General features: G+C 35.9%; 1 protein-coding gene across 1 annotated transcript in view; it reads left to right on the top strand.

Annotated features, from left to right (window-relative positions):
- The window catches only part of LOC148945148 (calnexin-like), a 57168-nt gene that overhangs the window by 12412 nt on the left and 17803 nt on the right, over positions 1-26953 (top strand). The window contains exons 2-6 of the mRNA XM_089099479.1: positions 12278-12437; positions 17526-17818; positions 21398-21565; positions 23167-23426; positions 24507-24738. Coding sequence (XP_088955605.1) covers positions 12278-12437; positions 17526-17818; positions 21398-21565; positions 23167-23426; positions 24507-24738 — 1113 coding nt within the window. The remainder of the gene's footprint in view (positions 1-12277; positions 12438-17525; positions 17819-21397; positions 21566-23166; positions 23427-24506; positions 24739-26953) is intronic.

Genomic DNA, 26953 nt, shown 5'->3' with positions numbered 1-26953 from the left:
TTCTGCGCTTAAAATTTAACCAAATCAAAATAGCTTAAGTGTATCCATGCTATTAAAGGAAGTAAACAAATTTCTTATGAGAATGAAATCAAGTTTTCAATTTCAAGTCAACTAGAGGAGGTATGAAACTAAATTAAACAGTACTATTTGTGTCCAGATTTTTAAAAGGGTGTAGGTTGTTAAAAATTGCTGGAAATTTTTCTCCAGCATACACATAGAAGGCCAAACTGTAAAGTCTTGAAAGACGAAAAGATTTAAAGTGATATTTTCTTTTTCCCTGAAAAGACTATGTCAATATAAAACGAACAGAAATTAATTAAAAAAACTTTTTCCACAAAATAAGTTTTTCAAAGAAAGATAAAGAACTCCATTAAACAAAAAATGAGCAAAAATAAAATCAAATAATCTACCAAGAGTGAAACTACCACAAATCAGCATCGATATATAAATGAAATCCGAAACGAACAGAAATTATAATAAATAACCGAGTCAAACTCAAAACAACCAGAAATTAACATAAGTTGTGTGCAAAACCCCTATTCCTTCCCAAGGCCAGAACAAAATTTGTACTTTACTGAAAAAATACAAATGACTTTGCATTGTCAGTTTAATATACATATACTGATATTTAGTAATCAAAATGTTAATATTATTTGATTTAGTGAAGATGTAAAAGCAAAAACATTTATATTTTTTTCAGTAAAGTGCAAATTTTGTTCTGGCCTTGGGAAGGCATAGGGGGTTTGCACCCAACTTATGTTAATTTCTGCTCGTTTTGAGTTTGACTCGGTTATTTATTGTAATTTCTGTTCGTTTCAGGTTTCATTTATTTATCGATGCTGTTTTGTGGTAGTTTCATGCTTGGTAGATTATTTGATTTTATTTTTGCTCATTTTTTTTTAATTGAGTTCTTTACTTTTCTTTGAAAAACTTATTTTGTGGAAAAAGTTTGTTTTAATTAATCTTGAAAAGGGGCTAGGTTAGGAAAATGAAACTTTCAGAGGTGGATTTTGGGAAGGTGTTTTGAATTACCTACCTCCACTAGTTCTCCCTCCAGAGGCCACTGACCCTTGATGACATTTAAAAATCTTTGTGTTAGGTTACAAAAGCAAGGGCAAAAAAACTGTTTTCTGCTTCATAACTTTGCTCAATCCCAGGATATGACGTTCCATAGATCTGCAAGTACATTTCCTAAATTTAGAAGAAGAAAAAGTATGGTTTTTGGCTCAAAATTCTATTAAAATAACAAGAATTGTGTTTTCTAGGCTAAAACCAGAAAATTAAAAACTGAAAATTGCAGTAAAATTTTGTTTTGTCAAAATTCCAACAAGCATAGACCTGTCAAATAGGCAAATTTCTAAGCCTTAGAAATCAGAAGAGGGTTAACACATAAGGTTGGCAATACCATCCCAGAGTATGTTGCTGTCTGTGGTTTTGTTACTTAAACATATCAATTTCCTATTCTAACCCCTTTTCAAGGTAGCAAAAAAACTGGAATTTTACCCTTTTTTTGAAGAAAAAAAAAATTATCTTTTGTTTTGGCTAATAGATAGCCTACATTTAAAATTGACTTTGTAATAAATTTGCAATTGATGCAGCGAAAATTGCTGGATATGGTAGATTGCTTGACAAGTTTCAAGTGATGATTTCTAGTTCTTGAATTGGGACCAACAGTAGGGAATAATGCTGGGAAAGCATTAGCCCTAAATAACTTATAGGTTAAAATGGTATCCCCTCTATTTTTCCTGTAAACAAGTGTGAGGAAGTTCAGCTTTGATGGTCTTTCATGGTAGGAAAGCTCCTGTATGCCAAATATGATTTTGTTGGCATGTCTCTGCATATCTTCAAGAACTTTTGTGTCTTTTTTAAAATAAGGAAACACTAGACATTCCAATTTCAAGCTTGGGATGCACAAGTCCCTTATATAGAAGACTGATAACTTTAGGGGAACAATTGCAAATAGTGCACTTAATCAGTCCCATAGTTGAACTAGCACCAGCAGCAGACCTCTTAGCATGAGTGCTGAATTTTAGTTCATTGTCAATAGTAACACCAAGAGATTGCTCATTATTTACAGAGGCGAATGGGTGGCCTAAGAAAAAATAAGAGTGACAAGGATTCATTTTGCCAAAGTGAATGATATGGTACTTGGCAACATTGAATTCAAGAAGCCAAGCCTCAGTCCATTGACTAAGCAGTCCAAGATTATTTTGTTGAAGAACATAATCATCACAGGACAAGGCTGGTCAGAGAAGCTTCAGGTCATGAGCATTGAGATTTGATTTACTGCTGATTGGTGGAGCATTGTTGATGAAGATATTAAATAGTGTAGGACCCAAAATTGTTGCTTGAGTCATCAAATAACTGAACACACTAAGACTGCATATAAAGAAAATCAAGGATCCAGAGCAGGGGTTTCTCTTCAAGCTTGACTGCTTTCACTGGGGCTAGGAGGAAGCAGACTGTTGCATGCTCTTGGGTGTAGTCATTGGTCAAAGTAACAACAATTCCAAACCAGTCAGAGTTCAATAAGCAATCATGTTGTATTAACCAACCAGTTGGTTCAGGGTTGGCTTTGAAGGTGTTCTGCCAGGATTTAGACTAGCCTCTAGGTCTTTTTTCCAGCCTGGAAGTGGTTTGCACCAAAGTACTCAATTTACCTAGGAGTTATCAGGCCTGTAACACATGGTTGAACCAGTAGGCAGCAGCAGCATATAATCATTTCTGGGTCAAACTTCTGTTCCAAATATTGTCTTATTATTTTATTCAGGACTTTTTCATGTATCTATTTATGAACCTATGGTAAAACAAAATCAGAGCCTGAGTTTTGGATTGTTTTGTTAGCCATGTTTTGCATCCAAATAGGAAGACAGAGAAAAAAAGGGATGCATACACTCTGCTTTTAGTCTTAATACTAATCAGCCTGGTTTTCTTGAGCAGTCCACTCAGTTGTGAACAGACATATGAGGCTATTAATATGCTGGCACTGATTTCATCAGTGCATCCCCCATTGTTTATGATTGAACCTTGATATTTAAATTTGTCAATTAGCTGAATCTGGCAGTAATTCAACATTGGAAATGAGTAAGACATTGGTCATCATTGGTCTTCCTTAATTTTAGAAGGGACAGAGGTCAGACTGATGGGTCTGCAAATTGTGTCATCTATTTGCTTTCCTTTTTTGAATATAGGATGGATATTAGTACATCCAATGGGAGTAGCTGCTACAGATAGTGTCCAAGCATTTCCTGCATTTTTAGGGAAGAACTACTTAGTAGCAAGACAACTTCCATGTAGTCCAAACTGGCGACATTGAAATACAAGCTGATATTAATTCCAATGCCAATTTCCATAGTTTTCTTCAAAATCCAGCCCATTTTAAGGTTGAAAAGTTCTGAAGATGATACATTCTTGTCTCACTTATTCAATATTGATCCATGACAAATAAACAATAAAGAAAAAAAAACAAATGGATTCTTGCATTTAAATTGCATTGAAAAGATCCTGAAGTATTGGAGCTGGGCTTGAGGCTCTTCTGAGATTTCTATTTGGGATAAAGTCATCTACCTTAAATCTCATCTTCTAGTGACTAAGGTTGAAGACCTGTAGATGTTGCCAGGTAACATTGACTTGACAATCTTCATGTCACAGTTTGTTAGTAGATTGTCACTGTTTACATATATACATGACAGTTAAAAACAGGACAGTTAACACAATTTCATATCACAGTTCATAAGTGGATCATCACTACTTTCATATATACAGGACAATTTGGTTTCTTTGTTGGGTGTCACTAGATGTTTTGGTGGTCAGGCGTATTTTGGGGCTAAAGGAGGGCAGGTGGCACCTAATTAGACCCTGTTCAATGATGCTGGTTCATCCCACTGCATCTTAAATGACTTGCCACTCCTATCATGGTCAACACCAACCTTGAAGCTATCAACTGATCTGGCCAACATGGTAGATTTGCTGAGTGAATTCCACTGTGGAACAAAGCAAAGGTGAAGAAGTTGAACTTCTCATGCTTTCTGCTAAATTTTTTATGCAGTTTTATGGAATTTCTTTGTGTTCTGGCGTATTCACTGTGATCGAAAACGATCTTGATGGTGTCACTGGTCATCATCTTAAAAGTGAGGATTACATAAGATGAGATAAGATAAGATATTTATTTCAAAAAATGACTATCAGAAGCCCCGAAGGGCCGAATTCGCATTTCGGGGTCATATAATAAAAAAAGACATAGAAATAGCACAACAACTAAAAAACTGGCTAAACAATGCCAAAAACAACAATATCAGAAAGGCAAAGCCATTCATTAGTCTAAAAAACAAAAAGTGTCAAATGTAAGAAAGTTAAAAAGGCACAAACTAAAACAAAACCGAAAAAAAATTGATATAAAAATAGTTTTAAAAATGTTTAAAAGAGAGTATATAAAAAGGAGAGGGAACCGAAGAGCCAAACGGACACCAGAATGGGTGTCACCCGTACAAAAAAAAAACAAAAAAAAAAACTAGTGATTCATTTGATAATTAATGAAGGGGACAAAGGTTTTTTCATATCTGGAGGTTAAACAACGGATGGGGGAAAAGATAGGGATAGGTTCAGAAACAGTACATGGCAGGCGGTGTCTGGATGGGGAGTGTCTTTTGGGGAAAATGTTGTCCGTGCGAGGTTTTATTATTACATTTTATGCAAAACGGAGGCACAGCGTTCCTCTCCTGTGCTCAAGAGTTTCCAGCTTGGCCTTTTTTAGAAGGAGTGAATATGGTACCAAATTTTCTTTAAAAATTATTCTTAGGGCTCTTTTTTGAATAGATTCAATTTTATCTGATTCACCACCGGAGATGCCAGGATGCCAAACTGGACAAGCATATTCAAGATGCGGGCGGACAAAGGAAGTACAAATCCTTAAAGAATGGGATGGGGGGATGTTAAATTTATTCAAGGGCTTAAGGAGAGACATGACGCATTAGCTCTTCGGACAATATCTTTCACGTGGATATCCCACTTTAAATTAGAGGAAATTTTAACCCCAAGTAATTTAAAGGAAGACACAGTAATATCTGGGGGGATAGGGTCAAGAAAGGTGGGACTAGATTTCAAGAAATTTATCGTAATTATATTTGATTTAGGGGAATTTACTTTCATATTTAGGTTCTTAGCTTCATCCGAAATGTGGGATAGAATTTCAAGGGGGTCAGTTTTAATATTTCTGTGACATACTTCGAGAATCGTCAAGTCATCCACGTATTTCTACCTTTGGGGGAAGTCCTTACCAATATCATTATTCGTGACTAGAAATAAAAGTGGTCCCAATAAGGTTCCTTGAGGACTTCCAAAATATATAGGGAGGGGGTTAGAGAAAATATTTTTGTATTTAACAACCTGGGATCTATTTGAAAGAAACGATATAACAATATTTACTAACAGAGGATCAAGTTTAAAGTTAACCAGTAGTGAACGAAATAGGGTGGTGTGGTCAACCAGGTCAAAAGCTTTTTGGAAATCAACTAAGACAAGGTTCAGCCAGACATTTGGTTTATCAAGGTTACTTACGATGGTATGAATTAAGTGAACAAGGTAAAGAGTGTTGGAAATTTTCTTTAAGTTACCAAACTGCCAGGTGTCAATGTGCAGACTAATTTTATCCTTAAGCCACTCACAGGGGAAACCTCCATAAAGTTCGGAAAAAAACAGACGTGAGCGTAATGGGGCGAATGTTGGCAAAAGTCAGACTGGTGCATTTTTTAGGGACAGGTGTTATAAAACCTTGTTTCCAGCAACTTGGGAATTTACCAAATTTTGTGATGTTGTTGAAAATATTTGATAAAGGCTCAGCAATTTTGTCCGAAAAGGCTTTAATTAAGTCAACAGGGATGTCCAAGGGACAAATACTTGATTTTCTAAGCTTAAGAATTTTATTTATAACATCAGAGGGAGAAATACAGGGGAAGGAAGTATTGGGAGGAATAGTTGGACTTGAACCAGTGAAAGGGGGGAGAATTTGCACGATGGAAGCAAGGTACAAGTTGAGATCGTTGGCAGTCTTATTAGGGGGTTCAGGGAGATGAAAATCAATTTCGGAAGGACTTTTTCCGCATATTTCTTTAATTTTTCTGTACCATTGCTTGGGCTTGTTAGAATATAGATCTTTGACTTTATTATTATAATAATTAGAAGCTGCTTTTCTTAATTTTTTCTTTAGGAACTTCCTTAGACTATTAGCCTCCGTAATGCGACCTGCTTTGAAAAAATTGATTTTTTTTCTTATAAGTTTTTTAAAAGAATCAGTAACATAAGGCTTATCTGTAGAACACGTTTTAAATTTTTTCTCAGGGAAGTGGAATTCATAATTACTCCTCAATAGATTTTGGAGGAACAAAGCCATTTAGTCAACGTCATTTGTTTGATACACAGTGGACCAATTTTCAGTAGTAATCCAGGAGCCAAAATTTAAAAGTCCTGAGTCAGTGAGAGGTCTATAAGCGGTTTCAGTTATAGAAAACGACTGTTTAACTTTAGCCAGCGGAGATAGGAAAAAGGCTAAAGTGGTAACTACCCCCTAGAGGGGGCAGAGGGGAGACGGGTTTGTAAAACTTCGAAAGATTAGTGCAAATTAAATCAAGAGTAGTATTGCCTTTTGTAGTAAGGACATTAACGACCTGTTTTAAATTAAAAGCGTTACATGTAGAATCAAGTCTTATATTGTTTGCGTCACCTATCAGGAAAATTCCTGTATTTGGGTATTTTGATAGTACAAAGTCAGCACTTGCATGTAATTTTTCGATAAAACTTATTTTGTCAGCGGATCTCGGATTAGGGGAGTAATAAAAATAACAAAAGACAATTAAGTTAAAAGGACGTGGCAAGACTTTAGGTCGAAAATACACCTACATATCTTCATCAAAGGGATTAACACTCTAACTTACGATTTCACTTTTATATCAATCATTACGGATAACGAACAGAATTCCGCCACCTTTATTACCCAGAGGATGGTTTTCTGGTCTGAGTTTGGTAAATTGATAAAAATTGTTAATCTTTAACATGTGCAAATTTTGAGCTTGAACGTCATTAATAGCGATTACATCTAATCTATATATTTTAGAAAGGGTGTCTAATTCATTGAGTTTTTCAAAGTTAAGGCTTTCAGCGTTGCTCAACAAAAGTTTGGGGAATTGAAAGCGACTTGGGAAGGTACCGTTTTTACACTTTACTTTTTTTATATCACAGATGGGGTCAGGGGTTCTAGTGGAATTCTTAACGGGGGCTAAACTTGGATAGTGAGAACAAGGGATAGGGGGATCAAATCCATCTTTATCAAATACAATTGCATTTAATTGGGCAGGTACTAGCATACACTAAACAGCGGTAACTAGTTGAAGTTTTAGAAACCCTGCATGGAGGTCTTAAAAGAGGATCATTCTTCCTGCTTACTCTTAAACAAGAGTAATAATGGTCGGGTAGCTAGGGGGGATTAAGTGCAAGGGCCGGGAGAAAGGTTTCATGGTGATCTGGGGCTAAGTCAAGTTGGGAGTGTTCTTTCAATGGGGGGGGGGTCGTGGGGCAAGATGATGCTGTGGGAGGGAAGTACGGTGGGGGGTCTCTGAGAGGGGAGGGGTTGGGTTTGTTTCGGCAAATAACGGGTGGAGTCCAGAACCGGCCGGTAACTTCTTGGACGCATGGAGAAGAAAGGAGTCGAAAGGAAGTGGATTTTTGGGAGGAATATGAGTGAGGGGGGGGGGGGGGCTTGGGGATGGTCCGAATTGAGTGAAGTGATTTTGGGGGTTGGACTGACTGGGCACGCGTAGGTACTTGGGGCGGAAGATTGTTTCGAGGGATGGATTCCTGTGGTATACTGCTCTGTATCGGGTATGCAGGGGGATAAGACTGAAATTCGAATGGAACACGAACAAGGGGCGGGGGGCCGTGAATACTTTCGGCGTCGCTCTAAAAACGTTGGGTTTGAAACCTGCGCTCCAATCCTGAAGATGCATGAGCAAAAGTACACGACTTATCAATACAAGATAAAACAGAACAAAGATCAACATGGTCAAAAATACACTTATAAGACACACAAACTCCCGAAATAAACTGACGAAAATGTATATAGAAACTTGCATTGTTTCCCAAACTTGCAGAAACCACTATCAAAATGCTTGCAGATCACAGTTTGCTTTCTGCTTATATTTATATTTATTTCACTTTTATCCTTCACTTTCGTAAATTTTTCAAAGGTAATAAAAATATCATTATCTGGTAATGACTTCTCCATAACCTTTTTGCTTAATTCATTATCAACTGATAATTTATGTGAAAAATCGGAAGTCACTGGACTATTCATGAACTTAAGGGCGTCATCAGTAGTCATACTACACGTAGGTATTTGTATGCTCTCATGGGATACTCTGCAATTAATGCTGGATTTGCTGAACTCAAATACTTGATTCCCTAGTGTAGTAATAATTGCTTCATTGTTTTTTAAATCCTCTTGTAATTTGGTGCTTTTCAATTTAAGGGTCACTTGATTGTTTTCTAGACTGCAGAGTTCCTCTTCAATAAGGAGGCGTTTGGAATACTGGGAGTTGATATATTCACTCCTTTGTTTAATTTCAAGATAGCATTCATGGAGCATATCGCTACGAATTTTTTGGTCATTGAGAAAAATATCAACTTATTTTTTAAAATCCTCTATAGCTACTTCATGCTCTTAGTTCTTCTCTAACTGAGAATTCTATTTAGCTCGGAGATCAGCCAGCTGTTTGATATATTTAACACAGTCAACACAAGGGGGACTTGGGAAGCTTGATTTTTTTAAACTGATTTCGGGGTTGTAGGTTTTGTGGCAGACTTGGGCGTAGAGCGTGGTTTAGAGCCAGGGGGTAGAGATAGTGGTGTTAAAGGTGGTGCAGGGTCCTCATTCAAAGAACGGGGGGACTGGCAGTTTAAACAAAACCACTCACCACATTGTTTTCTCTCCTCAATAGAAATGCCTGCACATTTTGGATGAAACCACTGTTGACACCGACTGCATTGCACTGTTCCACTGGCGGCACGAAGTCTGCACTCAGGGCATATGAATCTCATGGGCCTTGACATAATAGTGAAACAATAAATCCAGTAAATATAGCTCGAAACTGGTCAATGACTGAAACTTGGATTATAATAACTTCCAAAAACGGGTTTCAAAAATTTAACCCAGCATAGATGTTAACAGGTCAAATGCCAGAAAGTGACTGACCAGAAAGTCACATGACATCTCCTCTCTTTCTGTTGTACGTTAGGGTAGGCAGGTCAAGCTTTTCTGGTTGTTGCTAACAGGAGATTCGTTTTTTGGCAAAAGGGAGCTTGGCTGCTCTGCACTGGACCTTCTCAAGGATCTTCATGTCACACTTAAAGTGCAGGTTGGCACCTGACATGCCAACTCAAGATAGGGATGAACATGGGCTGTGTAAAGCTCCTTGATAACTCTTGGTTGGCAACTTGTTACCAAACACTTGATCAAACCAAGGACCTTGTTTGCCTTAGCTGCTTGGTTCTAACAATGACTATGAAACTTGAGCTTATTGAAAATTAATACCCCAAGATCATGCTCTTCCTCGGCACTCTGAATGGGCATATTGGCACCTGCAGAGTCAATCATGTGGTAACTATGGCAGGGATTGTTTGGACCAAGATGAAGGACTTTGCATTTGAATGGGTTGAACTCTAAGTTTCCAGGTTGTTGCCCACAGGCAGAGCTTGTTAAGATCATCTTGCAGAGAAGAGAAATTTCCTATAGAGGCTGCTGGACCAAAGAGTTTGGAATCGTCTGTATACAGTTCCAAGCCATTCTTGACCACCTCAGGAGCGTTGTTTACAATTTCCTTGGGCTTTGTGATTCTTGAGTTTCTTGATGACTGCCTAGATCTCCTGCTAAGTTGTTTGTCTAGCATTGGCATCATCATAGGGGTCATGCTTACTAGTTCTTCCCTAGTGGGTAAACTGGCAGATCTGTTGTTATTTGCGAAAATATTATTTATATTTGAGGGCTGGTATAGCAGGGCTGCTGCAGATGTTGTAGGATTAAGTAAATTTTGAAGGTGGGACATCCATCTTTTGGTAATATTCACCTTAAATTCTATTATGCAGGCATGAAAGGATGGTTCATTGTGATATGCCTGCCAGTGATCACTTCAAAGTTTGGTTGAGGACTCTTGGGTATTCCAGTGTAGAGGCCACCCCTTCTGCTCCAAGTCCCTGTCTGCACCATGCTTGAATGACTCCAGGGTTTGAGATTGGATGGTTTGATTGCTTAAGGAGTTTCAAACTGGAGTAACGTGGTTGGAAAAGAAGTGGTATTATTATCTGCAGTTGGTAGTTTATTTGGAGGGTCTCTTGGTTCTCTGGTGGGGGTTGATGGGAAGAAGGCTTGAACTAGGATTGACTTGCAGATACTTAAAAGCTGTGACTACATTATCCCTTTTCCCTTGGTAAACAAAGGTTAGAATTTTCAATACTGCAAGCCTCTCATGGTAAGGGGGAGTTTTCAAGCTGCTTGGTGTTTTGGTCACGTGCCACTGGACACTTTCAAGGAATTGTTTGTCTACCTTGAATTGAGGGGTGGCAAGTGTCATACTATAATACTCCAGCACTGGATGTACAAAAGAGGTTGGTTGCTGCTGACAAATGCTTTTTTGATATTACCAAGATGTCTCCTTGCATTTGTAGCAGCCAAGAGGTATGCTGATTGAGCTTCATTTGGGAGTCAATCATAACACCAAGATTGCGCTCTTTGCCTGTTGGTGCTAAATTTGAGCAGCAGCAAAGACTGGTGCTATTCAATGTGTAATGTTGCTGATGGTTATTGGGTCCTTGGTGAAATACCTTCAGTTCTTTTGCATTGTCCTGTAGCAGTCACTTTTCTAACCAGTTTGCTGGGTTATCCAAATCTTTCTGTAGAGAGGCTGTTGCCTCAGCAGTATTGGCCACCCCTGCAAGCTTGGAGTCATCAGCAGAGAAGGTTATCTTATTTTTTGTTCTATCAGAGGTATCACTGGTATAAAGTTGGGCCAAGCCAAGTGCCCTGAGGTACTCTGCTGTTCACTGGTTGTGGGTTGGAGCAAACTAGTGAGCCATTAGAATTATAAACAACAACCTGTGTTGTGTCTGTCAAGAAGGTCAAAACCCAGTCAACAACTTCCCCTTTATCAATGAGCTTAGTAATGTCATTGTAGTATTTTATAAGATAAGATAATTTTATTTGAAAAATACATACAGAACATTATGCAGGTTTGTATCTATTGACCTGCCTTTTCTGGAGCTGTGGTGGCAGGTGGGCAAAGGGTTGTTGGCTCTCCAGTGTTTTATGATGGCATTTTTTTACCAAGCCTTCCTTAATTTTAGAGGGGATCTTCCGAGCATAAAATTAAAATAATTCACTATCAATAAATAAATGAAACACAAAACAAAGATAAATTACCATAAATAACTGAGTCAAACTTATAACAAGCAGAAATACACATGAGTAGGGCTGACAACTCACATACCTTCTCAAGACAATAACATAATCTTTTCAAGAACATCTTAATGCCCTCATTCATCCGTGGAATATTGCTGAGACGTCTTATTAGTAACCAGCATACATTTAGTGCCATTTGATTTGAACAGTAATTTTAGTAGTAGTATTAATAGTATACACTTAATACCTTCTGGTTACTTTAAAATCCTCCAAAACTTACCCTGAAGTTTCTAACTTAATACTGTAAGCTGTTCTTGAGATATTGCTGTACAGAACTTAATTGGATGCTTGCATGGCAAACATGAATTCAAATCACATGCAAAAATTTTCTGTTGCATCATCAGAGTAATCCATTCAAATTTGATGGGTCATTTAATTTAATTTTTGATTCACTTTAATTTTTTGATGGGTCAAATTTTTCTTTTTTAGTGCTGGAAAACTGTATTCTTATTTACTTAATGCCCAATGAATCGATTCAGAGTTTTCTCTTTGTTTAAGATTCTAGTCTTATTTGTATATTTTTGTGTGTATTTTAACTGCACAAGATTGCATGGGCTGGTGCGGGGTTAAGAGGATTTTTTGTGATGTGTCACATGAAGAAAGTGCATTTCTACACCACAGTTTTCCAACTTTTCCAGGTAACCCATTGAAAAAATCTGGAAGCTGTCTCCCGCCCAAGGACTTCTTCATTCTGTGTATGCTTCATTCATAGTATGTGCAGTTGTGCTTATAGTATATTATTGGAAACTATAGTACATTTATTGTTCTATTTTTTAGGTAGTATCTGTTATTGAAAAAGTTCAGTATGTTTCACCAGAGCCTGCTGGTGATGTCTATTTAGCTGAACATTTTGACAATCCTGAAGCTATTGGTACAAAGTGGATGAAATCGCAAGCAAAAAAAGAAGGCACTGATGAATCTTTGGCTAAATATGATGGTGTGTCCCTGTATTTTGTTCCTTGCCCTTTCTTCTTCGTTTTATTCTTCTTCTTCTTAGGGTGGTAGATACCTTAAAAATAATTTTGCGAGCCTCAGCATCAGCCGACCATCTCAAAAACTGAAATCTCACTGAAAAGACAGTTAAGTTTTACTGCCCTTTTGATGGCGAGTTTGTCAGTCAAATCGGGTGGCCCCATAGGTATTTCCCGACGCGGCCATAGTACTCAAATTATGGAGCAGGTATGTTTGAACTTTCTAATGGACTGTCCTTTCCTGAAATTTAAAAAGAAAATTTTGCTTCGTTTAATGTAGAAAAAACAAAATTCACACTTTTTGATAACGTAAATCTCGCTAAACCTGAATATTCTTCTCTCTGTTGCAAAATAGGGGATGTTGAATGGTTTTTCTAAGATTTTTGGGAGAATTGGTGTTGAATTTCTCGTTTTCTATCGTTTATTCGGATCTTTTATCCAAGCTCCACAAGTTATGGACGAGATAGGGTGATCTCTTAAAGTATTGTATGACCTGAAGCATACTATATATAGTGATTTGCTTTTCTTGACAAAAAATTAGACATATTTAAGGCTCGAGAAAAGTCATTATATTTTCTTCGAACAAAAAAGGCTAAACATTATATACAGATAGTAGTGCTTTTAGAACAGTGCAGCTTTAATGCTGTTTTAACAAGAGGGTAAATAATGCGCCTTTAGTTCTTCCCAATGCATTATTGTGCCAGTTATTTGTTCTTTAAAGTATATGTCCATGCTCTAACTAATTTTGATCTTTGCGGCCTAATATTCCAATTATTTTTGAAGAAAAATTCTAGGTTAAATGTTCAGATAATTACGCATTGCATTAAAAACGAACACTTCTTCGTAGGAACTCTGTATGTTAATACACATTAGTCAAATCTTAAGATGTACAATAAGATTTGATTCTGCAGATAAACACTAATTTTTCAGAAAGCCACCAAATGGCTTTTGAATATTCTAGTTTTCCCATCGAAATTTCTTTTGATTATTGTTAAAAACACCTTACTTAGTATAAGTGCATTCCTTTGATCTTCTGTTTTGCTTTTTCTTAGTAAAAACAAAAACATATTTATATTCCTCAAAAGAAACATGAGCATACAAAAAAAAATTTAATAGTAGGTGCATGGTGGAGGAATGGCAGGAGTGGATCCATGATTTTTTTTTTTCGGGGGGGGGGGGTTACTAATTTTTGACTTTTTCGGGGGGGGGGGTTACTAATTTTTGACTCAGTTTTCGACTAATTTTACTTATTTTTACCTAGGTTTTACTAATTTTCGACTTATTTTTGACTCAGTCAAAAATTTCGGGGGGGGGGGGGTTCAAAACCGTTAAACCCCCCCCCCCCCCCCCCCCCCGGTTACGGCCTTGAGGAATGGTGCACCTTTTCAAGGCTGTTAAAAATGTTTCATTTTTCAAAATTTAGGAGAGAATGGGTCAAGTTTTTGTTTTCAATTTCTTGATGAGTATATCGAATCCCAGTATTTTTTCTATGAAATTAGATGAAAAAAAAATTCAAAAATCTATGGGGGATGTTGGGAGGTGAAAGTTCACCCTCCCCGAGTCGGCCAGTGCCCATGATTGAAAACAATTTTTGGTTCATGATAGGCAAGTGCTGTTTCTTTTTGGTACTCAGAAAAATTATAGTCTGATAGGATAATGATCAGAAAAATTATTTTATGTCCTAAAGAACTTTTGTTTATAAATTAATAGTTTTCTATCAAACTTGCATAAAGACGGAAAATGAGACTTTTATTATAATGATGTGACTGACTTTATTTTTTTACTTTTTATATGGTTGTAGCACCAAAACTGTTTGGCTTATATCAATGTTAATTAAGCTATAACTCCCTGAATAGAGCTTTTTCTTTCTATGAATATCTGCATGTCGTTTGCCATCAGTATATATATTTTATAAAATAAATATATTATGCATCTTCTATTAAAAAAAATTGTTGATGCACGCAAGTCTGAGCTTAAGTGCATCAGGGTCAAAACTGAGAAAGGGTATGTCACTCTATGTGCAGTTTGACCATTTTTGTTGGGGGGGGGGGGGGTAAAAATAAAAAACGCGTTAGAAATTTGTTTATATGCATTTTTGTTGCATTTTTGTGAGTTGGACAGATTTTTTTTTTTGGGGGGGGGGGGGCAAACCCTGACCTTATGGGGAGTGTAACCCATAAGAAACTCAGTTATAATTAAACTTGTTTAATCCATTTTAGCAGGTGTTTCGTTTATAGACTTCATAGCTGTAAGTCATTATGTTTCAGTGTCTGAAGGTGACAGGTAACACTGAAATTGTGTAAAGTTGAATTATTTACCCAGTTCGAACCCTTGCTTATTAGAAAAAGTGACAGCGTTGACAGATTTTATTTTTTATACATACTATTGATATCACCATTGTCAAATATTTGTATTTACCCCTTCAGAAAAAAGGACGAATTAATACACTTTCTTGCTAATTGCGTTATTTCCTGCTTATTTCCGTTGTTTTCTGCCCTTGTTTGTGGTTTCTGGCTTTTTTCTGATAATCATAAAACTCATTGTGTTACTTATCATTCTAACAGGAACCAGGAAAGAAAATATTAGAACTGAAAGCTGAATTCATGCTCTGAAAATGTGTTCCAATTACATTTTTCTTTAATTGACCTGGTGCAGTGTCAATTAATTTTTTGTGTATGTAGAAGAATACGTAAAATATAATAAGAATGCCCCGGAAATCTCACTATTTTTTGCCCACTTCAGTAGATTAAGGACTAGGCTATAAAAAATGTGTTTGTAGCGGGAGCAAATAACAGATATGAAAAATTTGAACGTTCTGATCTTTTTTAGGTGATTATCAGTCTTTTATTTATAAATCCTTTGGAATTAAAGTTTCTTTTGGGACGTGCTTATGTGAGTTCTTATAGTCTTTGTAATTGTTCGTCGCAAATCCAATATAGGAAAAAAATTATGATCAAATTGTCTTTAAACAGCTGTTTTAGTTGGCCTTTATCTGTTTCTGCATCTAAATTGAATATTCCTGACAAATTTATCTGTTTAATTTGACAAACATAGCAAGGAATAATGAGGAGCTGGAGTGGTCACCTGGAGTTGTAAACTTAATTCTTGTGATACATAAAGCTTCTTTGAGGACCGAAGACAGTGAAAACAAGATCTTATTTTGAATTGGATCTGTGGAGACTTTCACAACCGAATGTCTATAAAAAAAACACAAAAAACTGTTGTTTTTTTTCCTCTGGTGCTCAAAAATCTAATGGTCAAATAAACGTATTTTTAAGAATTACTCTAATCAAAAGTTTTAGTAGTTTTTTTTAATTGATTTTATGATATTAAAAAAAATTAGAAAACTGTTTGTTATTTTTTTGTCCAGTGCTCAACAATATAATATTCCAATAAAATGCATTTTTAAGAATTACACTAATCAAAAATTACATATAATTTCTTCATGACGATTGTGTAATGGAGTAGTCCTACATTGTGAATTGAATTGTAAAGGTGAGGAACAGTTGCCAGGGTACATGGTGACGAGATTCTCCTTTGGAAACTGAGGATTTTTAGTTGAAACTACTATGCACTAACAACATTGATTGCATTTCTATTGCAGTATAAAGACTTTTCTCAGACTTTACAACACATTTGTCATAAAATGAATGTGAATATTCAAAAATGCGATTTATTTTTCACGAAACTCAAAACCGTATATAATTTAAGCTAATAATATTTAAAAGAAGTTGATGTTATGTTCACTGTATGGGTATTTAATATGCTATTTTTCTGCAGTTCTACTAGTTTAATGTTTCGACACAGAACGAAGATTTTTATATTATTTGATAGTTGAGATTCAAATTTTATTCGTATGAAAAATTACGTTTTTGAGTTTATTTTGCTTCCGTTTTAAATATAAAAAAGTGTACAAAATAGGCAAAAAAATCGAACGTATGAAAACTTATGTACGTACTTTCTTATTTATTAAGCAGGTATAGAATATTATTTAATAGAAATGACAAGTACTGTTGAAATTCCCTCTAAGTGAATGGATAGATAAGAAATTATGAATAAAACGACATGGGCATCTTGTCCTGTCCTTCTGACGCAAGTTGTTGCTCTGGGTTTGTCACAAAATCCGGTATTTCACGGGAACCGTAAAAAGGTAAAGAATATGGCATTGGACTTTACAGTCCTTACCGGCAGTGCTGATCTCTGATTCATGGCGTTTCAGCCTTGAAGTACAATGAGGGGTGGGGGCAGCCGTCCTTTGGGAAATATGAAATTAACCTTATTCATTTGACAATAGAAATCATTGGAGTATGGGTGGTTAGAGTATGAAATTCGACTCAAGACGTTCCTTGCTTATTTCAAATGTCCTCGTTGCCTTTTTACATTTTGTGGGTCTGGTTCCTGGAAAAGTATAAAAAATGTTTTTGACCTAAAATAATGCTCATTTCTTGTGGTATTAATATATTTTCCTTTTTCAGAAAATAATGTATTTGAAGGCGAAAATGTCTGAGATTGCTGAAAATGCTTTCGGGCAATACTCACCTTAAGTCACACCCATTTTGTTTTTTACAATTGTCGTTGTTGGCCTGGATTAAATTTTATTTTCTCTTGGTAAACGAACTCGGGCCTGAATTTTAGCTAAAATGTAATACGAGCCAAACCTGTTATCGCTTAATTTTGGTCTTTATGTTCAGTCTATTTTTCTTATTTATTTTTACTTACTGTTCATAGGGTTGGACAATACCGACCATCCTCAATTCCCTCTAAACTTCTGTTTAAATTAACTATCATAAATTTAACAGAAAATCGTATATTTTTGGGGGCAAATGCCTAGCTTTATTTGTCCGTGGTTTTTATACTTTGACGTGCTTCGCATATTTTGCACAGTAATTAACGTTAGAGAGGAGGCAATGCCAAGCTCTAATCGATTTCCTGAAGTGACTTCTTGGTATTTAGCCCCAATCCTTTCTAGACTAGATTTTTTGATGGACCGATGTGTAATTTAATTCCTATTTATCTATACCTTTTATCTTCATTATGATCAATTTTATTATTAGGTCTATGGGCTATTGAGCCAGCCAGTAAGGAACCAATCCCGGGTGATCTTGGATTAGTGATGAAATCAAAAGCCAAACATGCTGCTATATCTGCTCTTTTGGAAAAACCATTTCACTTCACAGACAAGCCATTGATTGTCCAGTATGATGTTACGCTTCAAAATGGCCAGGAGTGTGGTGGGGCTTATCTCAAATTGCTTCAATATGACAAAGAGATGAGACTTTCCCAGTTTAAAGATAAAACTCCATACACTATCATGTTTGGACCTGACAAGTGTGGTAATGATTATAAATTAGGTTGTTAAACTTTACTCAGTTTTTTTTTGTCAGGGTTGGTTCTGGACTAGTGACGTAGAGGTGAAAAATTACCCCCCCCCCGTAAATGTTCGATGAACTAGCAAAGGACTAAGGAAATCACCTTTAGATAAAATTTTCTCAATCGGTTCCACTTCCCCGGTCATTTTGATCATTTTCTGGTACCGTGATGTATCGTGGAGTTAAGCAGCATTCACACACAAGTTCCATCTGAAATCCATACCTAGACTTTTATCTCTGACGATGAACTTGCTTTAGTATGCAAGTTCAGCCAAAGCAGTTGTAGTCATCTGCAATTTTTAGTTGCAGATGATGGACAGAGTTACAAAAGAAGCTGTTTAATCAGTAGAATTTGAAAAACAACACAGATTTCTATATTCTAGGATTGGATGCTTAGTTGTAAAACTGTTGCATGCAAGCACCGAATTTAAACGTTACTTGGAGCAGTCTGGATCTGCCTCGTCTTTCTTTATCCTGATAGACGGTTGTTGGGAGGGATGTGCTTTTCATCTCCTGTTATTCTAAGCAGGCACTTACAAGAAGGGGAGAGGCTTTGGACCTTGAACCCTTATGAAAACTCAGAATTCTGTGACTTCTGTATGTTAATCCCTCCAATTTTGACCTTTTTTCCTTTTCCCTTTGAAACAAATTCTTTTCCCTTTGAAACAAATTCCAATGGATCCGACTGACTGTAAGTTATAAGAATACCCAGCCATACAAAATCGAAACATAGTGTGTTTAAAATCCCAATCCCAATTTTTTTTTGCAATTTATCCACTTAGCTATATTTTAAACAAAAAAATTCGTTGTTTCAAATATATATATATATATATATATATATATATATATATATATATATATATATATATATATATCAAGAACTTGCGTGAAAGAGACTGGTGGTTTCACAGACACTACGAATTGGAACAGAATATGGTAGAGGTTTGCCAAAAACGTATTTCCTAAGTTACCTCCCAGTTTGCTCTCAACTTCAAATTGGTTACTCGAACCTTATTAAATTTCCGAGATTTTTTTTTTTTTTTTTTTTTGGTCAAATTGCTCTGTCGACTTTTAACTATGGGCATTCATAACAAAAAAGAATAAGTTCTGACACTCCACTTCCGAAAAAAAGAACAATGACAAGGGAAATATTTTTTCCAATGAATACTGTTTTTGAGAAGCCATTTGAACACATCCATGCTATACATCATGTGAGCCACTTGATTATAGATGAAAGAAAAGTCTTTTTTTTTCTTCTCTAGGCTATTCCTTACTGATAAGTATATTTGAAGCTGATCTTTATTCATGTGTATTTATTGATTTTTAGTATTCCTTTTCACTGCAAGTTTGTTTTATTGATTCTGATCGTGTGAGGCTTCAAAGCGATTTATTTGGCTTCATGATTGGACTGAATTTCTGATGTAATAGACCTAATATCCTTATTTTTCAGACTTAAGCCAATTACGATAATCATTGCTGGTTGTATCTTTGTATTAACATTGGCCTTATTAAATAGAATTGAATATCTGCCTCATGGGGGATATAAGAAAGTTTTAGAAATTTCCTGGATTATATTCTTATTGTTTCATACGAAGCCAAATGTTATTCGAAATATCATAGCTTTTCTTCCCTGCTTTATAAGTAAAAAGATAATGTTCAAGTGATTATAGTTCAACCCCTTCACCTATTTCAAATCCTAAAAAATATATTTGACCTACTTTATGAAAAGTCAAGCGCTTGCATGAAATACACCGTGCCCAACAGTCAGGTGAAAGGGATTTGAGAAACCCATTTTGTTGTTTCCAGTAATAGTTTTAAAGTTTCTTCGTGTCTATTTCCACGTAGATGGAAGTATGATCTTCCATTAAAAGGCAGGGGCTCAAACCTCATTCGTTAATACGATTTTCATAATGAATTTGCCTCTTAGTTGATACTTACTTTGGTTTTGCTAAGCCATATAGGGCTGCAACGGCTTGTTTGACTAAACAATATCATCATTATGAAGCATAAAAAATAACTTGTAAATAAAATTTTCACCTTTATTTGTTATTACTCCGAATGAAATTTGCCTATGTTAGTAATTTTTAATAAAGTTTACCCCCTCCCCCAGATAAAAAATCTTGCGTCTATTCCTAGCTTCCTATTAAGTTAGAAAAACCTAATACTTTCATGTAAAATCCTATTAGCTTCGACATAAAATGGCCGTGCTATTTCGTCATTCAATGTTTTAGTTAAATACTAGACAATTTTGTTTGTTGTTGTCTTCACCATCTAACATTTATTGTGCGGTCGATGCCCGTTTTTCTGGCCTTGCTTCACGTGCTCCAAGAAGACAGGCTTAGAAATATTAAAAGGGGGCTTTCAGAACCAGGGAGAAATTTTGCCTAAAAATGCTTTAAACCGTTATTGAGATGAAAGTTATTTACAAAAACTATTTTTCAGTCATCACAGGCAGTAATGTCAAATCGGCTCAAGAGAGTCGATTTATGGTTACTTTTACCAGTATTAAAGTACCAGAGCTTTAAGTCTGGTATTTTAACCAGAAAAATGTTTAGAAACATTGTTTACAAATGGTGACCTAGTTTAGTATAGAAAATGTCAACGATAGCGGTTTTAGCCTGCTCTAATGCTGTCGTCAGCCAACTATTACAACTCACTGGGTTAAATGCTCTTCATCAATTGGGCTCTCAAATTTTGCCATTTCCATCCCAATGAATATCAAAGTGCCGTGTATGCTTTAATATTATAGCGCTAAATTAATTAAATATAATAGTTGTTAATAATAAACTAGTTTTCTCGCCATATCATCATACATCCCCCTTAGTTATCAGCGACTTTTGTTTGGATGCAGCTGTAATGAACTTATTTTGTTGGTATTAAGGATAGAAAGACGATTGTTTCAGCAATACTAACCTTTTCTAATTAGGGCTGTCTCTATGGTAATTGTTATCTCGTTGCTCTATAAACAACACAAAGTATTTTATGACCAATTTATAAACAATGAGGAAAAACCTTACTGCTGGAAATCCTGCTGCAATGCTTTCATGATAAATTGTGATGCTCTGGGTTGTTGGGGGGGGGGGGGTAAATTGTTTTTTAATATGGGTATAATGTGGATTAATAACTATTAACATCGCTGCACGGTATTCCCCAGCTGAACTGTAAACGTACAAAACTAGCTTAATCTGTATTTATTCAAATATTTTTTGCTTCTAAACCATTTTTGATTTACTATCAATAGTTGGATTAGTTTACTGTTCAGGAAATTGCCTAAAGATATTGCCTGATATATAGTGCAACTGTGGTGCACTACTGGAAGAATAAGCTTGTTTTTGCTTGCCCGTGAAGCAAAAGCTAAAAAAAAAACGTATTTTATTAATTTCTATAACTGACCTTATGATTGTGTTGCTTAATATTAAATGGTGTTGATTGTTTTTTTTTATTCAGAGATAAAGCTGAGTTTTTATTTCCCATACTTTTTTCTTATTATCTAGTGCATTAAAATTTCAGTTGGAATCGCCTCAGCAGTTTAAACTTTGTTTGTCTATTCATTTTAGCTCCATTTCATCTTCCAACACAAGAATCCAAAGAATGAAAGTTTTGAAGAAAAACATGCCAAGAAGCCAAGCACCAAGTTAGATGAATATTTTTCTGATAAAAAGCCTCATTTGTATCGTCTTCAAGTTTACCCCGATAACTCTTTTGATGTCAGTGTGGATTATAAGGTGAGTTCCCCCTCCCCGCGTTTTCACTTGTGGTGATGTCACCATTTTTAGTTCAAACTTTAAGATAAGAAAAAGCCTTACTGTAAAACGGCTAGACTCTTGCCAAGTTTGTGTTCTATGTACAAAAAAAAGAAAAATTAAAATCCTTTATTGGGTTTCAGTTTAACAGAATGGGTCAATAGATAAAGAAATCAAATGTATACAGGGTGTGGTAGAACTATTGCCTTTTTTATTTATTTATTTTGATTTAGCAGCAGTAGATTATAGTAGTTGAAGTAATTTGTAAAGGTTGTCTCATCAAAATGATCTGATTTTTTATGATAACAAAGCTTATCGTTCCAAATGCTCTAATTCATCTGCACTACAGCGATGAACCTTTTTGTTGCTGGCACGCGATGACACATCTGATGTTTTAAAACTACCAAGACTTGCCACACTTACCACAAGTCATTTTCCAAGACTTTTTCAAAACTTGCCACAAAGTCATTTTCCAAGACTTTCAAAACTGGGGATCAGCAGGGTAATTCCTGTTCAATCAACCTTTCATCCTAATGTATATTGCTCTACTGAGAATGGAATTGTTAAACACGATCCTTACGTCTGGCAGCGACGTTATTAATAATGGTTGGGCTAGCCTCAATAGGGTGTTATTTGTGCTGCAATCTGTTTTTAGTATATTAATCTTGCAAATATTAGGCTGTCATTGACAGCCTAAAAACTGATTTTTAACTGACTTTAGAACAAGTTTACAAAACTGAGAGCTACTCTGTTAGCTGGTGATACTTGAAGGATCTATCCAAGAACAAAGGCGTCATAATACCCCTTACACTGCATACAGGAAAAGCGGGAATCATCCTTTACTGAGGATGGTCCAAGGAAGCCCCTTTTGCTGAAGGGGGGGAGAATTCGTTACAAAAATGCTGTTTTATCCAACTTTTATTATACAAGTATTCATTGCGTAATAATCTTCAAAATACAGGTGGCAGGTTTTGTTTTCATTCATTATTTATTATTCATTCGGTATTCATTGCGTAATAATCTTCAGAATATTGGTGGCATGTTCTGTTTTTCCTTTTTATTAATGGTGGTTGCCACAAGAAGCCTTAAAGTCGGATATATTTGTTTTGCGATCGTTGCCTACAAATTTTTCTATCTACTCTTTATATTGGAAATGGGTTTTCAACCTTTTTTGGTGTTACAAACAACCGCCCCGCCCCCCTCCTCCGATGAAAAAGCTTAAAATTAAGTTGCTTACTTTACATCCCTGTATTAAGTAATCATTTAAACTAATTATTTGTTTTGTCTGTAGCCTAATTGGTTGAAGCTTATTTCTTCATTTAGTGTTTTTATTTGTTTGTAAATTCAAAGGAAACATTTCAATTAATAAATGATTCTTTATCTATAAATTGTTTGCTTTTTCCCAATTCTGGCTTCTTGTCTGCGTGTTCGTGACCCCTTCCACTCTCTTAGTTTTCACAAATGGTGACTTAATTATTGTTAATTTTTTAGTTGAATTAAAAACCTGTCATATAGGTTACTTGTTTCTGTTTTGAATGTCAGCTTGAAAAATTGATAAAACAAATATGTGTTTCAATTCTCAGATTATCAACAAGGGATCCCTATTGGAAGACATGGTGCCTCCGGTAAATCCTCCTTCTGAAATCGATGACCCTGAAGATAGAATGCCTTCTGATTGGGACGAACGTGAAAAAATTCCTGACCCCGCTGCTGTTAAGCCAGAGGACTGGGACGAGGATGCACCTGAACAAGTCATCGATGAAAATGCCGTTAAACCCTCAGGATGGTTGGAAGACGAAGAACTCATGATCCCTGATCCAACTGCAGTTATGCCTGATGATTGGTAAGCTATTTTAACCTAACGAAATTCCAGTTACCCTTGGTTCACTATTAGTGGGATTTTGATCAATGTTTTTGACTCATTAATGACTTGGAGAGACTCTGTAAGCTTAGCCAGAGTCGACCCAGCTCCAAATGGGCACCTGGGAAATCTGGGGAAGGTAAACAGGAACGGTATGTAAAAGCGCGGGACAGTTGATCCCCAACTTCCCATTATATTTCCTGGCTGAAGGGCCAGGAAAGGGAAATCAGTACAGCTAGTAGGGATTGTAAAGTTCAGTGCCGTATCCTTTAACTTTTACTTTCTTGACTGTCCCTTTTTTTCAATTCGTTCCAATAGCTTGTATCGCCTAATTTTGATATTAGTCGGTCAATTTATTGTATTTTCAGTTTTTCTGCACACTAATTTTTTTAGGAGTTAGTTCTGGCACCTCCAATACCCGTAATGACATAGGTAGGACGTCCCTGGATCGAAACTAAACTTCAAACTAGATGCATAAAAAAGGCAAAAATTGGCATAGTAATGTATCTTGATTTTTACGTGTTACTAGCTTACTTGTCCCGCCTTGCTCCTATAAATTCAATGAGGATTCACTCTGGGAAAATTCCCCTGTGGAAAACTGCCCCTCTGTGGAATAATTTTTCTCGCAGAAATACCCCCCCGCCCCCCACACACACCTGAAAAATTTCCCCCTCCGTATTAATAACGATCTTATTTCTAAAACATTAAAATCATTTTAGAAAATCTCCCAGATAAATTCCTGTGCAGATAATTCTCCCAACTGAAGGTTTTCACCCTGCGGAAAACTTTTCTGCGTATTGTTAAATACGATAGGTATTTTAAATAATTTGCAGCATACTAACACATGTGCTGTATACTATAATTCACACTACAGGCTAGTTAAAGCTGCAGTTTACTGAATTCAGATTGATTCTTATATCGTATCTCATTTACTCATGAGTTGTAGATATAATATCCTGAACCAGTCGTTCCCGAGAACTAGAACCAGATTTATAGTTGGATGAACTTTAATTGTTCTTAATTTTTTAGTATTTCGTGTTAAATATCTTTTTTTTTTTATAGGGACGAAGAAATGGACGGAACTTGGGAAGCACCGCTGATTGAGAATCCCGCTTGTGAATCTGCTCCTGGATGTGGAAAGTGGACGCCACCTATGATGCCCAATCCTGAGTTCAAAGGAAAATGGAGAGCTCCTCTTATTGACAACCCAAATTATAGAGGAAAATGGCGACCAAAAAAGATACCTAACCCAGACTACTACTTTGACCCAAATCCATTTCATATGTCTTCAATAGTATGTTTCCTTTTATCATTTCTTTTTTTTGCCTCTTTTAAACTAGTAATTAAGGATATTCCTGTGGAGTACGCAATTCATCTTTTCTTGTTTTTCAAGCCAATGAATTTTCTTCGTTATTCAAGTCAAGGGACAGTTAGTTTCCTATATAGGGGTATTGGACAAGGCGGTTCTAGTAGTGTACTTTTTTTTATCCAACTCTAGTTTTAAGAGTTATGGGCTATTTAGTTTTTTTTACTATGGGATGTGATCGTCTTTACTAGGTTGCAAGCTACCGCTGCAAAAACGTACATCCGATTGATCCTCTGCATGGCAGTAAGGGGCTCGGGGTTTAATTCCAGTTGCCGTAAATTTGGGCGACAGTCTAACTACCTGCCCCTGTAAAACACAAACCCAGTAACTGAAACGTCGATTCGCCTTATGCGCCAGCAATGTCTCTGGAGGATCGTAAATCTTTTTATTCTAATTAACAATTTATCACGTTCCTGGTTACTTCATTGAAATGGTATAGTGTAAGCTCAAGCTTATAGATGCAGAATAAAGAATACAGATTTTTATTGTAGTACATGTGATGTAATTGCATTGAATACTGGACGTTATTAAGATGTGAGTGTTTCTTTCGTTTTGTTTTTGCATAGCATTTGTGTTTTTCTTTCCTTTAAGGCTTCTGTGCGTGAAGCCGAAATATTTGAATTTCTATTATCATGAGTGAAAAAAATTTAATTTTTTTATCGTTTTCAAATGTTTATCCATTTTCGATATTGCCATTTTTAATTGTAGATGCAGAATATCTTAAAAATTACTATGCCCAAATCTGAACTTTAAACAAGTCTGAACAAGAATCTGAGTTTTATGAGTGAAAATTCAGGGCTTGGGCATACTTTGGATATTTTCATTATCTTACTCCTGTTTCCCTTCTGAACCATAAAGTGTGATTGTCAACTAAACAAATGAAGAAATGAAACCAAAGAGATAAAACAGAAGAAAACTAATAATTTTCTGAACATTTCGTTTGTACATTTGACAATTTTCATCAGTGGAAATTTTCTTCTAATTGTATCAGACTAACGACGCCCTTGACTACTAAGATCCTTGTGTCGGCCCTGTAGTACGTTCTTACAGCCGTGTTCGAACTCGGGGTCCCGGATTACTAACCTGAGATTGAGTTCGAACTCAGGGTTCTGCATTACCAAGCTGAGATCAAGCCCACTGCCCCGTCACATAACATATTTTCATAGTAATAAAAAAATTAATCGATAGCGACGATTTTTGATTAAATAAAGGAAATACTTGTTTTTTAGAGTAACCGAAGCATTGTTTTTCTTTCCTTTTGTTCACTGTCTTGAAAAATTAACCCTAGTTCTTCCTTTCTTTTGGTGTCTTCGTTTTCATGATAGAAACGCAGTGTGGTCTTTTTAGTTACTCATGGCTTATTGGACTCTTTCTCAAACTAGTCTAAAAAAAATAAAACAAGTTTGAAACTCCAAAGAAACAGAAACGATTTCTTTGCAGATTATGCAACATGTATTTGCTAAACTAAGTCGAATATTGCGACTTGTGATATTTTTCTCTGTTTTTAGAATTCTAAAACGGGTTTTACTGAAAGCACAAGACAGATGAAAAAATTGAGTGTGCTCGTAGGATTAGAAAATTTCATATGAAGTCTACAGAAATAAAAGACTAATTTATAGGGTTCTCGATAGTCTTTCGCGGGCAATGATATCTATAATTTTGTGTACCGATATAAGTCATAGAAAAAAAACAACTTTAGGAACGTCAGTTCTTAGTAAAGCAACAAATACAAGTTAATTTTTATTATTTTTTATATCGTGATTTTCTCTTTTTTTTATGTACACTAAATCTTGCAAAAAGATCTTGGTCTAACTTAGACGATGAATCTAAAGAAGTCAACATGAGTATTTGGTAAAGGGCGTTGAGCATAGGTTTTACTTCCTACTCCCCTTAAACTTTTCCACGAGAATTGTGCATCTTTATGAGGTAAATAAAGATTCTGAGGGGTAAGTTGTCACTGTCTGGAATGATAATGGAAACCTTTATACAACGTTTTTTAATAATTTTGTAAGTATTTTGTTAAATATGTTTTACCAAGGGGTCGGGGAAGAGAACTCTAAAGGAGTGGCGGTTGTAACCCTCAATCTAAGTGTCTTTGATCAGGAATATTACAATGGTACTCTTACTATGCTTCCTAACCTTT

Source organism: Artemia sp. Qi Xiang Cuo, chromosome 13 (genome assembly GCF_049724085.1).
Source record: "Artemia sp. Qi Xiang Cuo chromosome 13, ASM4972408v1, whole genome shotgun sequence".
Classification (NCBI taxonomy): Eukaryota; Metazoa; Arthropoda; class Branchiopoda; order Anostraca; family Artemiidae; genus Artemia; species Artemia sp. Qi Xiang Cuo.
The sequence above is the reverse complement of the archived record's forward strand: the minus strand, read 5'-3'. Positions and strand labels throughout refer to the sequence as shown.